A 12,975-nucleotide genomic window follows, 5' to 3' on the forward strand; every position below is an offset into this window, starting at 1 on the left:
TCTTCTTTTGTTTTTCTTTTTCTTTTGAGTTCTGCACTAATTTCTTTTTAAGTCTATACTCAAGTGTATAATATTTTATTTAATTTCTTAAAAAGTGGCATTAGTTAAATGTGGTCAATAATCACATAAACACTGATGAGTAGTATTTTGGATGCACTCATTAGGTCCATCCGATGGTAATCCTTCTGACCTTCACACATAGAGAAGAGTCAAAGAGAACTATTTAACTATAAGAATGGAGGTGGAATGTTAGCAAGGAAGGACAGGGAAATTTCAGAAAAACTGTAGGGGAATCATTTCCATTAATTAACTTCATGCAGGACAGAGATGGGTTTCATCAGTAGCACCAGTAGCAGAAATTTTGAATAGTTCAGAGAACCGGTAGTAAAAATTTTGACTGGCCCCGCCCCTATCTATTTTCTGCCTTCCAAGTCCCAGCTGATTGGGAGGAAATGGGGATTTTGCAGTATCCTTCCCCTGCTATGCCCACCAAGTCACGCCCACCAAGCCATGCTACACTCACCAAGCCACACCCACATAACTGGTATTAAAAAAATGCAGGAGATAATGCAAACACAATGCAAACACTCACTTTCCATTCATTGCTTTTGTCCAGATGGTCTGAAGCTTTGTGAGGATACAGGAAAGAAATCTGGATATTTTAGAACTGATGGTGGAAAGTTTGGTAATATATTTGGCAATATCATTGCTTGCTCATGTATATGACATCTGATATATTAGCCAGTGCTGTCTTTCTTGCCTGAAAACACGACTCTTTGAAATCCATGGCACTTGTCCTCTAATAGACCGTAAGTCATAGGGATCATCATAAATTTATAAGATGATATGGTCTGGTAAGCCCCCTCATTTTTCCAGCCTCTTATCCAGTCTTTTATGTATAGATAATACAAATGTTTAAAGAAAGCTTAAAAGATTCTGCAACAGCAATTGAAAACAAGAAAGTGTCTGTTCAAGAGACTGACACTAAATTAGCCAAGGGTCTTTTATTCTCCTTCAGTGCTTGATGGAGAAATTTCCAGTATTACTTCTCTGATAGTGAAGACAGAGTATCAAAAAAGTGTCCCATATGTATGTCAGAAATACAACAAAGCTAAAAGGTTCTATACCTATACCTACCCCACGTATTCTCACCACATGTTCCGGAAAAGAACCAAGTACACTTCTTGTCTTGAAGTGGCATAATTAATTGGGCCTCAGACATGAATGGGAATAAAGAAAAATCTTCCCTCAAAATTTAAATATTCCTTCAACATTTCACTCTGGAGAGGGAATCCACTGGATTGAGTTCATGGTGGTTCCTCCATTGTGGATTCTGCTCTTTCTCTAATGGGTTCGCTCAAAGGAACAGAGCAAGCAGCTCATTAATTTATTCCATTTTATTGGCTAAGCACAAAAAATTATTCCCTTTGAGAAAATGTCTCTTGGCTGCTAATGTTTATTACAAGGTTTCTGAGACCGAAAATAGCAGTAAAGCTTTTTGTCACCTACAGAAAAGCAGTGACCCTCTACTGCAATAATTCAGATCCTTATAAGAATTTCTTCTGACACATTAAAAACAGCAGCATTACCCACCTGGCACACTTTGTGGTGTGTGTGTGTGTGTGTGTGTGTGTACATATGTGTGTGTATGTGTGTGTGTGTGAGAGAGAGAGGTGCAAAATAGAGATGCATTTTATAGCATAGCATTAGCAATGAGACTGTTCCCCATCCTGGTACGGTAAATTGAAAAATATTTGGAACTGGAGCAGTCAGGTCTTAGATCATAGAATTAATGTGAGGTTGACTGACAAAAGCCACTCCTTTCCCTGACTTCTGTTTTTTCTCTCTTGTCTTAGTTATTGTGGTTCTTTATGTAGCCTTGAGACGGCAGAAGAAAAAAGACACCCTAATGACCTCCAAGGAAGATGTTCGAGACAATGTCATTCATTATGATGATGAAGGAGGGGGTGAAGAAGACACTCAGGCCTTTGACATTGGGGCTTTAAGGAACCCCAAAGGAATTGAGGATAACAAAATACGCAGGGATATCAAGCCAGATGCTCTCCGCTTGCCTCGCTCAAAGCCACCCACAGAGGACAACACAAATATTAGAGATTTCATAAATCAAAGGCTGAAAGAAAATGATGGAGATCCATCAGCTCCCCCTTATGATTCACTAGCAACTTATGCTTATGAAGGAAATGGATCTGTAGCTGAATCTCTCAGCTCTATAGATTCTGTTGCAACGGAAGCAGATCAGGATTATGACTATTTGAGTGACTGGGGACCACGCTTTAAAGTCTTAGCAGAGATGTTTGGAGAAGAAGAAAGTTATAATCCAGATAAAGTCACTTAGCTGGTGGTGGAGGAGGACCATGAAGGAAAAGTAAACCCACTAGTTTTACACACAAAAAAACAAGCTTTATAGAACAAGTTTCATTGATTATAAAAGACAGCTGTTTCCAGCAAGTTTCTTTATTTATCATACCACAGATCTTGGTTTACTATTTTTCAGGGGAAGAATGTTCTTTGACTATCTCTTTTGTTGTTGTTGTTTTGATGGTGGTGGCTGGGTTTAATTTAATTTAATTTTTTTAACTTTATTACTTTGAAGTCACACTGAGACTGTCTTGGGCCTATTAGGTACAATTTATCGATACAACAAACAGAAAGTATAGCTTTCCGGCATTGTGGTGGAAGAGTGGTAGATTTTTCTTAATTCCACTGAAGTGCCTATTGAAACTCTTACCAGTAAAGTGGAAATAATCGCAGCAACAGAAATAAGGAAAAACAGGATAAAAGAAAGGACATTAACTTTTATCTGGAGACACAAAAGACACCTGCTGACTTCTGATTCTTTTAAAACTTACAGTGTAGAAGAGAGAGTAGAATCTGTCAGTGGCTGAAACTTGTTGAGGAAAATGTCAGGTTTGTTTTGGGAGGGGTTGTTTTATTTCACGTTTTTTTTAAAAAAAAAACCAAGAAAACAAACTGTCTGATAGGACAACGTCTTTCTTATGCTTACATTTCAGAGAGAATTTTTTTGAAAAAAGCTAGTATTCCAATTGAAGTTGTAAAATCCAGTCTTAAACTGAAATAATGAATATTTAAAATGTTTATCAAATGTTATTCTTTTCCCCCCCAAGAATTAAAAAATGAGATACAGAAGTATGCATAGACATATGTGTTGCCTAATTAGTTGGTGCGCTTATTGTACAAGGTTCCTCTTAATCAGAGGAAAGCTGTTGTGTGGCATTTGATAGAGGGGATTATTTGACCATCTCTAGTGATATGCTGGCTATATTTTTGTTCTTCCTTTTGTTTTTTGTTTTTTTTATCACTCTAGTAAGTTGGTGAAATTGTACATATAAATTAATGTATTTTACATTTGTTTTCTACAGCAGAAAAAAATCACCTTCTTCATTTCGCCCCATTTATTATTCTGATGCTCATTAATAGTTCTGGTCATAAGAAACAATATAGTTAGGGACACAATATCCCTAAACAGGTTTCAGTCATGCCTTTCCTTTTCGGAAATATGAATTAAACCCAAGAAATATCTGCATAAGAATAGCATGAATCATAATATGTATTACTTTTTTTTAATTCTTGGTTTAACAGAACTTGACGTCATTAGACGGCCTTAGTAGTCTTAATTATAGCAATAGCACTTAGACTTATATACCACTTCATAGTGCTTTATAGCCCTCTCTAAGTGGCTTACAGAGTCAGCATATTGCCCCCAACAATCTCTGTCCTCATTTTACCGACCTCGGAAGGATGGAAAGCTGAGTCAACCTTGAGCCTGGTGAGATTCGATCTGCCAAACTGCTGGCAGCTGGTGATCAGCAGAAGTAGCCTGCAGTACTGCACTCTAACCACTGCACCTCATTATAATTATATTCTTGAGGCTATCCTTGTTTGACATACCAGTACAAAAAAATGGACAAATTGTCTATTATTTGCTGGGTTAAACTTAGATCATCCCAACCTTTAATTATAAAATAAACAACTTGATTCAAAATTTTATACCAAATAATAAGTATATAGGGGAAAGTTGCAAAAAATCTCAAAATGATATAACTGCACATTCATAGAGAAATGTATAAGATTTTTTTTCCTGCAGCCTTAAAAATAAATAAATCATGAATTGGTTCAGATACCAGACAGGATGAACCAAAAAAGTTATACAAATGAGCACTTCAGCAAAAATAAATAAATCCTGCCAGCCTTAACAGAGAATGGATAATAGATATATGTACTAATGGCAAGATGTGCACATTGCTTCAATCTTAAATCAGAGTCTGTCTCATTACACAGCTAAAGCAATCCAAGGTACTGTCTAGGCATCCTTTCTAGCAGCATGAGAAAAAATCTATAGATTAGAGCAAAGTAAAGCATCTTTTAAATTTGGGAATTAAATAAAATCACAAATCTCAGGGACAAACAAAGAGAAGGAAATGGCTTACACTTCCCACATATTTCCAAAGACTCTAGATTCCCTAGAAGTAAATCCTCTGGTTCCAAGAAATCAAGAATATGTAACAAAATTGCTGGTTATGGGGGAGTTTCAGAGATGGTATTCAGCCAGTTTGGACCAATTCGGATGAACTGGTAGCGGCAACAGTGGGTGGACCTGCCCACCCACCCTGGCGTAATACCATCCTATTTAGCCACATTTTCAAGACCAGGTGCATGTGCGGGAGGCCAGGCACATGCACAGAAGGCGCATGTGCGGTGAACCGGTGGTAAGAATATTGGAAACCCATTGCTGGGGAGATTCATTATGCAGTTATTTCCTACAGAGGAATTTGGAATGAACCTCTGCATTAAAATTGGCAGTCAGTGTTTTCCCTTTTAGACTCTCCCCACTTATGATAAGCAAAAGACTATAAAGTCTGAATTGGAAAGTCCCTGATAACTAAATTCCATCTATTAAAGTGTGGCAAAAATAGGAGTTGAGAGCATAAAGGAGGATTGTGATTACATAAGGAGTTGATAAAAATCCCTTCATTTATAGTACATTTATTCTTTGCCTCTTCCAAACACCTCACTGAGATATAGGTGCCTTTGGTTTCTCTCGTGTTCTACCTAGTTTAGAGATAAGACCAGCTGTGATTTTGCAATCCATAGATTTGAGGAAGGTGCAGGAATTCAGGATCTTAAGTAGTAATTGAGTACTCAAAGGTACACCCAGCACACAGAGAAATTCTCTGTTAATTTACAAAAGCTGGATTATTTGTAATACCACATGAGAAAATGCACATACTCATACACCCTGCTATACATACTCATACACCCTGGCCAAGAACAGAGAGTAGGCAGGACCAGAGGTTTATAGATGACCATTACACATACAAATTGAGAGTCTACCAAAAGAGAGACACAGTATACAGCTTCTCCTTTTATTCTTCTTCAGGAGTGTCCATCTCATTCCTTTGTTCCTTTCTATTTCATCACTCTTTTGTTGATCTGTTAAGTTTCTGAATCAAAGGTGATTTGCAACCTGGCATTTAAGTTTGATTGTATCCTTCAGTCCATCTCTGATCTTATTTCTCTGTAACCTGCTCCATAATAATTCATATATAGCTCTAAAATCCATGCACAATCTCATAGTTCCATCTTTTTTTCCCCTTGAATAGAACTGGGGCTGAGACCCATGGTTTGCTGGCTTGATGAACCTCCTTGCTAGCCTCAGTCTGTGGTTGCCCCCTTGCCACCACCAGATGGTTGGGCCCCACTTGTCTAGTCAGGAGAGTCCCAGTAAGACTCTATCTGTCATTTTGGGGGCTATTACAAATCGAATTACTTCCCAGTGATTCGCTAGCTCTAGCCCCATTGGTTTGGTCAGGTGGGTGGCCCCCAATAGGACCCATTGACCTGTTTGAACCAGACTGGGTGGGCCGGTATACTTGGTAATCAGAACCTCGTCTAGTGTCTTCCCTTATTCTGCACCTTCGTCTGCACGTTTTTAAGGTTCAGATTCAATTAATCTATTTGTCCTAATATTTTCTTCTTTTTTTTACTTTTGGTTTATTAAAACATTTTTAAAAATAGAATAAATAACCACAAGAAGAATTCCTTATACAAGAGTAATATGTGGACAAATTGCTATCTCTGTGCCTCTACAGCTGCAAGAACACTAGAGTCCTTTGCTAATCTTATTTGTTCAATTTCTCATGCTCCTTCTTCCTGATATTATTATTTTATTATTATTATTATTATTGTGGTCACTTGGCACAGCTACATCTATCATAATGGCTGTCTTCTGCTCTTTGTCTACTATCATGATGTCTAATTGATTGACCAGTATCTGCCTGTCTGACTGGATCTGGAAATCAAGATTCCATAAGAACCCATAGGATCTTAATCCCCTTATTTTCCATAGCCTTCTGTGGTATCTCCCATCTACACTGAGGAGACTCTAGCCCCTATTCTCTATAGATATTCCTGTACAGAATGCCAGTTACTTGATTGTGCTGTTCAGTGTATGCTGTTCCTGCTTGTATCTTACATACTGCCACTATGTGTTGGACTGTCTGTGAGGCCTCTTTGCATAGTCTGCATCTTGGGTCCTATCTAGTGTTGTCAAGCCGAGCTTTATGGATCTGGTACTTAGCGCCTGTTTGTGAGCAGTACCTCAGTGCTGTCTTTCAATCCAGCCCTTCCCATCCACTGATAGGATTTCATAATATCTGTCACTTCAGCTATCTGTCGATGGTACCTCCCATGCAGGGTGTTGACTTGCCATGTCACTTTGTCTGCTTGATCTTTCTTCCACATTTGTTGCTACCTCAGGCATTCTCTCAATAGCACAACTTTGTCCTTTCCAGCTTCAAGCGCCTTCTGTAGGTAAGTCATAATGGGTGCCTATAAGTATATCCAAGAACTATGGAGGAAGAAGCAATCTGATGTGATGCATTTCCTTCTGCGTCCATGGCTGATAATATTGTCAGTTATCAGCATTTCATCGAGCTCCTCGCCTAACCAGACCAGACAAAGCCCGCAGGCTGGGATATAAAGCCAAGCAAGGTTATGTCATCTATTGCATCCGAATTCGTCATGGTGATGGTCGCATGTCCAAAGCACTGAAGACAAAACAAGAAGCAACAGATAGAAACTAATCAAGGAAAGAACCAAACTAGAAATCAGGATAAATTTCCTAACAGAACAATTAATCAGTGCAATGGCTTGCCTTCAGAAATTATGGGTGCTCCATTCCTGGAGAATTTTAAGAAGAGATTGAACAAGTCTTTGTCTGAAATGGTTTAGGATCTTCTGCTTGAGCAGGGGGGTGGACTAGAAGTTCTTCCCTTCCAACTCTATTATTCTCTTTCTGCCATATGTCCTTCCAGTATGTTAAGTTTCGTCTATTACTGTGATATTCCACTGCAACAGGGAATACACCCTTTAGAAAACAGGACATTTATAGGTGGACAGGACAAGTTATATATGTGTGTCTCTCTCTGTTTGTCTGTATTTGTGTGTCTGTGTTATTAAAAATTTTCACTTAAATAAAAAATAAAAGATGAAATTATATAAAGTTAGAAAAAGAATTAAAGGTAAAGCAGAAGGACATAAAGGCAGAAAAAGAAAGGATATACAAAAAAGCAACTTCCAAACTTCTTCACAGCCGTTATAGACAAACTCATTACCTCTTCTCCCTCTTTAACGTTACAATGCAGTTCTCTTCTTTCCATATTCAGCCTATTTTAATCAGCAAATCCATAAAACACCAATTCATTTGTCCCCCTTTCAGGAAAAAAAAATCTGAAAGAGGTTTCCAGGGTTTTATAAAAGTATTAGCTGTTGTATCCCTGATCAGACAGGTCAACTTTGCCATTTTGTCAAGTTCCGCCACCTTCATGATCCATTCCTCCACTGTGGATGTTTCAGTATTTTTCTATCTTTGTGCATATAATAGTCTTGTTGATTGAGCTTAATTTAATTACCGAGATATAGTCAAATGTTACGTACATCCCTTCTAAAAAGTGAAATGGAAAGATGCAGAAACATGGGAAAGGATTATTATTATAATGAAAGGCGAAGAGTACAAGTGAATAGATTGCTATAACCTGTAGCTGAAACAATTTTAATTGCTTCATATTAAACCCAATTATACAAGTGTATTTTCCACTCTTCTACTGCAGAAATCTGAAGAGACTTGTACTATTTGATAGCTCACTGGAGACAGTGTGATTGGGATTGTGCTGCTTTGACCTCATTAGGCACATGCTGCTTTGCGCTAGTTGTTGTGTAATGATTTACAACCGCTCTTGGACCATGGCCATCTTTTGTAGTTTTTCTGATTAATTTTGGCTCACGTTTTCTTGGTTAGACAAGAATAAGTGATACTGCCATGAGCTATTTGGAGAAAGGCCACAATAAAAATGTAATAATGGAGAAAAAAAAGACAAACGTGTCATAAATATTATTAGATAAGTTTGAGATCTGGATAAAGTCTAGATTTCAAATGGTTGCTTATCCTTTAGGTACTGTATTTTCTCAATCAAGCTTTCTTATATCATCACATTCATCACTTCAAAAATCTACAATTAAATAAGTCACTGATGGGTAAACCTAGGATTTTATATGAAGAATACCTCAGGGTGTTTGTGCATATATTTCCATCATTGTTTTGTTAAATATTTTCTGTACTGTGAAATATATACAGCATTCTGCACAATACAGAGATTATAAATATGTACAGCATTCGGCATAAAAGGGTTACATAGAAGGATTGCATATATCAAGCCCAAGCCAGGATTGTTTTATGTAGAACATCAGGACATCCTTTGTGGTGCTAAAAACAGAGCATGGAAGTGCCTTTCTTTCTTGAAAACTGTGCACTTCCCAATAGAGCACTGTAGCCATATGACAAAACTGTATGGCAATATCAAGGAAATAATGAGAGTTTGGAAATTCCCATACTTTTTATAAGCTTATTATGGAAGGAGCATCGTTTTAATCATTTATCTTTTCTTTGTGGGATGACTTTTCTGATTGGGTCGTAAAGAGGCACTGGAGAAGGCAGGAAATTAATTCTATAATTCTTAATAATATTTCAAACCCTGGTATCTTTATTGGTTTATTGGATTCTCACTGCATAGGTGCTACTTCTTTCAACGTATAATTTATGATCACGGTGACTGCTTAGATCAGCAAAGCATTTCATTTTTTTCCCTTTTAAATATAGATAAATGAGTGCAGAAAATGAGCATTTAGAAAACTTGTTAGAAAGCCTCCACCATTTCTAGTCTTTAATATAAAAACTGTTTTGAATTTGAAGAATTGGCTCCTTCAAAGATCTCTCAAGGGAAATCCCTCTATTTTTTCCCCACCTCACTTTAAAGCAGGGGTGTCCAACCTTGTCAACTTTAAGATCCAAGGACTTCAATTCCCAGAATCACTCAGGCAGCATAGCTGGTTGGGGAATGCTGGGAGTTGAAGTCCACAAGTCTTAAAATTGCCAAGTTTGAACACCTCTGCTTTAAAAAAGAAACTCAGCCAAATCTCTGACCATCTGACCAAGAGTCAAAAAGACAATTTCTTCTGAGATATCAACCAGAAAAATATTCAGATCTCTAGTTCTGAACAAAAAAGCACAATTACTTGCATTAGAAAATTGGCAACCACACTTATATACAGGCAGTATCACTTAGGCACAAAAACAAACAAACAACAATACAAATTTAGTGAACTCATGATGATATCCTTGTGTTCTACACAGAGACTTTGTCAGACCTAACAGCACACCAAGCAGTCTCCTTAGAATACATATTTAAATAAACCAACTTTCTTCTTGCATTAAAAAAGACCAATAGCAACAGTTATTTCTATGCAAGTGGCATAAAAACTTTCACACTTTTTGGGGCTAATTTATCCTTTCTACTAGACTGGATCACCTCTTTCTTGGTCCATCGGAATCCAGTGTACTTCTGCTGTTGGTTCTTCAAGTCTTGATCCTTCCCCCAATCAATTCACTGTAAACATTCTTGTGGCTGGCCAGGCCTTCTGCCTCCACATTGGCTGAACTGCCAATCAATATTCCTGGGTTCTTTCCACACACATCCAAAAGAAGCCCATGTCTTCTCCCATTGTTACTTATAGGAAGTGGAAGTCCATTTGGACAAACTCCTGCTTACTTATGAATACGTTTTGCTGTTTTCTTGCTTATACTCTGGGTCTTATTCCCTGTTTTTTTTTTCTAGCCATTTTTTTGCAGACTAAATAATTACTGCTTTTCTCAAGGTACTAACACATTCCCCATATATGTGTTGTATCCTGCACCCACAACTCTATAATTTTTTTTAACGTGTTTGAATCTGGCTCAATGCTTGTTGGTCTCTAGTGGTCCCTAGCCCGAGATCTCCTAATTTTGATTTCCTTCACTGTCTTCAAGTTATCTATTAAGACTTTTATTTTTTCTCAGCTTCTGCTTACCTTAAAATCTCTTAGAAATCTATTCCCCCCTCCTTTTTTTTTTTACTTCTTCCAGTTTCAGATCTGGTTCCCTAGGCCAACTTTTCCAGCTAACTTTTGCCAGTTTGCACCAACTATAATTAGGGCATGTTTAAACTCTTCTGCATCTGAGTTAATTAAAACTTGGGGAGTTTAATATACACTAGTCTTCTGTCGGGAGGTGACTGCTTTTAATTTCTGGGAGTATTCTGTTTTTGTCAGAATTCTACATACCTGCAGTTTAAATTCAAAGTCATTCTGTATGATTTTAAAGTATATAGAGCTACTTTTTATGTTTGGGTCAGGGTGGGTTGCTCCCGGTTCAGCCGGTTCTATAGAACCAGTAGTAAAACTGGTGGGAGGCTCCGCCCACCCACCACGATTTCATCATGAGTAATCTGCGCATGCACAGAAGCGCGCACACATGCTCCCATTATGAACCAGTAGTAAAGGTAAGTAGAACCCACCCCTGGTTTGGGTACTTTCCTAAGGCTTAGATAACCATGAGCAATGTAAATCAACATTGCAAAACAGGTCACAAGTGGCCAGATTTGAATGTTAGAACTATTCCAATGTATTTGGTCCCTAACATTACGTTATAGGTTTTCTCCTGAAAAGAGGCCAGACAACTTTTTGTGGTCTGGAATGATTCAGTTATGGTGTGATGATTCAAACAGGGAATTCTTACACATTAAGGTTGGGCTGGAATTTTTTCCTGGATTTGGTGGGAGATTATTTATTTTAGAATGTATCTATTTTCACGAGAAACTTCATGACTGATTTTACCTAGATGTGTTATGAAAACCTATCAGGCAAATTACAAATTCCATCTGATTATTGATAGAATAATTGTTTTACTATTAGAAGAGATGAATGATAGATAGATAGATAGATAGATAGATAGATAGATAGATAGATAGATAGATAGATAGATAGATAGACAGACAGACAGACAGACAGACAGACAGACAGACAGACAGACAGACAGACAAGAAATGATAGAAAGGTGGCACATTTAAATGACTAGAAGCTGGAATGAATGACATTATGATTGTATCACTGCTCAAAAAGTCCTTGAAAAGCCAGGACAACAACCTTCTGAAACCAAAGTGTCCAGGGGCAAACCAGGAAGATTTGGTCATGTTTTCACCTAAAGATGAATTAGTCTAAATATATTTCCTCAGAAGTAAATCCTGTGCTACTAAGAAATAACTGTTCTTTTAAAAGAAATTATTATTATTTCTTTTTACCATGGTTTTCATTTTAGATTTACTAAAAATAAATGTCAATATTTGTAATTCTACCTTTGATCTAAAATAATGGTTGATTTATGGTACTATGCATTCATAATGTTCTCTAAAACCCTTATCACTTGAAGTTTGAAGCATACTGAGCTGCTTTGGTTTTTAAAAATTTAACATCAAAAGGATCAATCAATTCTATGTCATCTATATGGGGCATTAAATCCAAGTAGACTATTATACATTCCAGAAAACTATGAGTACTTAAACCCTCCTCAAAAAACCATGTCTCCAGTGCATTCCTAGAATTATTATTCTCAAGTACAATTGCAATGCAGCATTTTTTCACTATGGGATTTCTTCTAAGCAAATACGTTCAAAATGTATTTACCAATCCAAGAAGAAGAAGAAAAAACAGCTGACCACTTTCCTTCTTTTGTCATTATATTTTGCTGCTGTATCTAACCTAAAATATTTATTCTAAAGGTTGAATGTTCACTAACACCATTGTGTTAGGCTTTAACACAAATGTCAGGAATGATGTGATATTTCTCAGATTACTTTCAGCAGATTACATGGATATCTTTCTGTTTATGCAATGAGATGTCCATTCTTCTCCTTTTTGCTTCATAATGCATTAAACATGTAAAAAAAAAATGTCCGGGAGCATTCTGGAGGGGGGAGGTGTGTGTCAAAAAGTCAAAATGGCTGCCATAACTGCACATTAAAAGTTCACCCCCTTATTTTTAACCTAAGTGGTTCATATGAGAGTATCCCTCAAGTTGAGCTCAATTTCTGGCACTACATAGCCATGTCTAATTGTATTAGGAATTATACCAAATTTAATTTATCCTTATCCATACAATTTACAATCCTGGTGGTTCCTGACACTAATCAGCATATGACTAAAATATTCTTTAGAAGGTTTTATCCTTCTAGATTGGATAAAGATAAAATGAGGGATCCTTGGTGCTCTTCATTACCTAAATGTCTGCAAGAAAACAAGCAAGCTCAGAGAGCACCAAGAATCCCTCATTTCAACCCTGAGCTACAAATATTCCCTTTTTCTTGGTAAAAGGTAAAATGCGCTTGTGCTAGGGTCAGATGTATTTAGTCCACATAATGCCATGATTGGCTACAGCCCAATATACGGTCAGCCAGGCAAAAAAGATGAAACGCCCAACTTTTTTCTTAACAATTTCAATTTGTTTTCATTGTGATTAAGACTCATGTTCAAATAAATACGAATTTATTGAAATAAATCATTGGATCA

The 12,975-nt window shown here is 37.2% G+C and overlaps 1 protein-coding gene across 1 annotated transcript in view; it reads left to right on the forward strand.

Moving 5' to 3' along the window:
- CDH12 (cadherin 12) overlaps positions 1-2,967 on the forward strand; it is a 458,316-nt gene extending 455,349 nt beyond the window's left edge. Inside the window, exon 14 of the mRNA XM_058176923.1 lies at positions 1,857-2,967. Coding sequence (XP_058032906.1) covers positions 1,857-2,356 — 500 coding nt within the window. The 3' untranslated portion in view covers positions 2,357-2,967. The remainder of the gene's footprint in view (positions 1-1,856) is intronic.
- The last annotated feature ends 10,008 nt before the right edge of the window (positions 2,968-12,975 follow it).

Source organism: Ahaetulla prasina, chromosome 3 (genome assembly GCF_028640845.1).
Source record: "Ahaetulla prasina isolate Xishuangbanna chromosome 3, ASM2864084v1, whole genome shotgun sequence".
Classification (NCBI taxonomy): domain Eukaryota; kingdom Metazoa; phylum Chordata; class Lepidosauria; order Squamata; family Colubridae; genus Ahaetulla; species Ahaetulla prasina.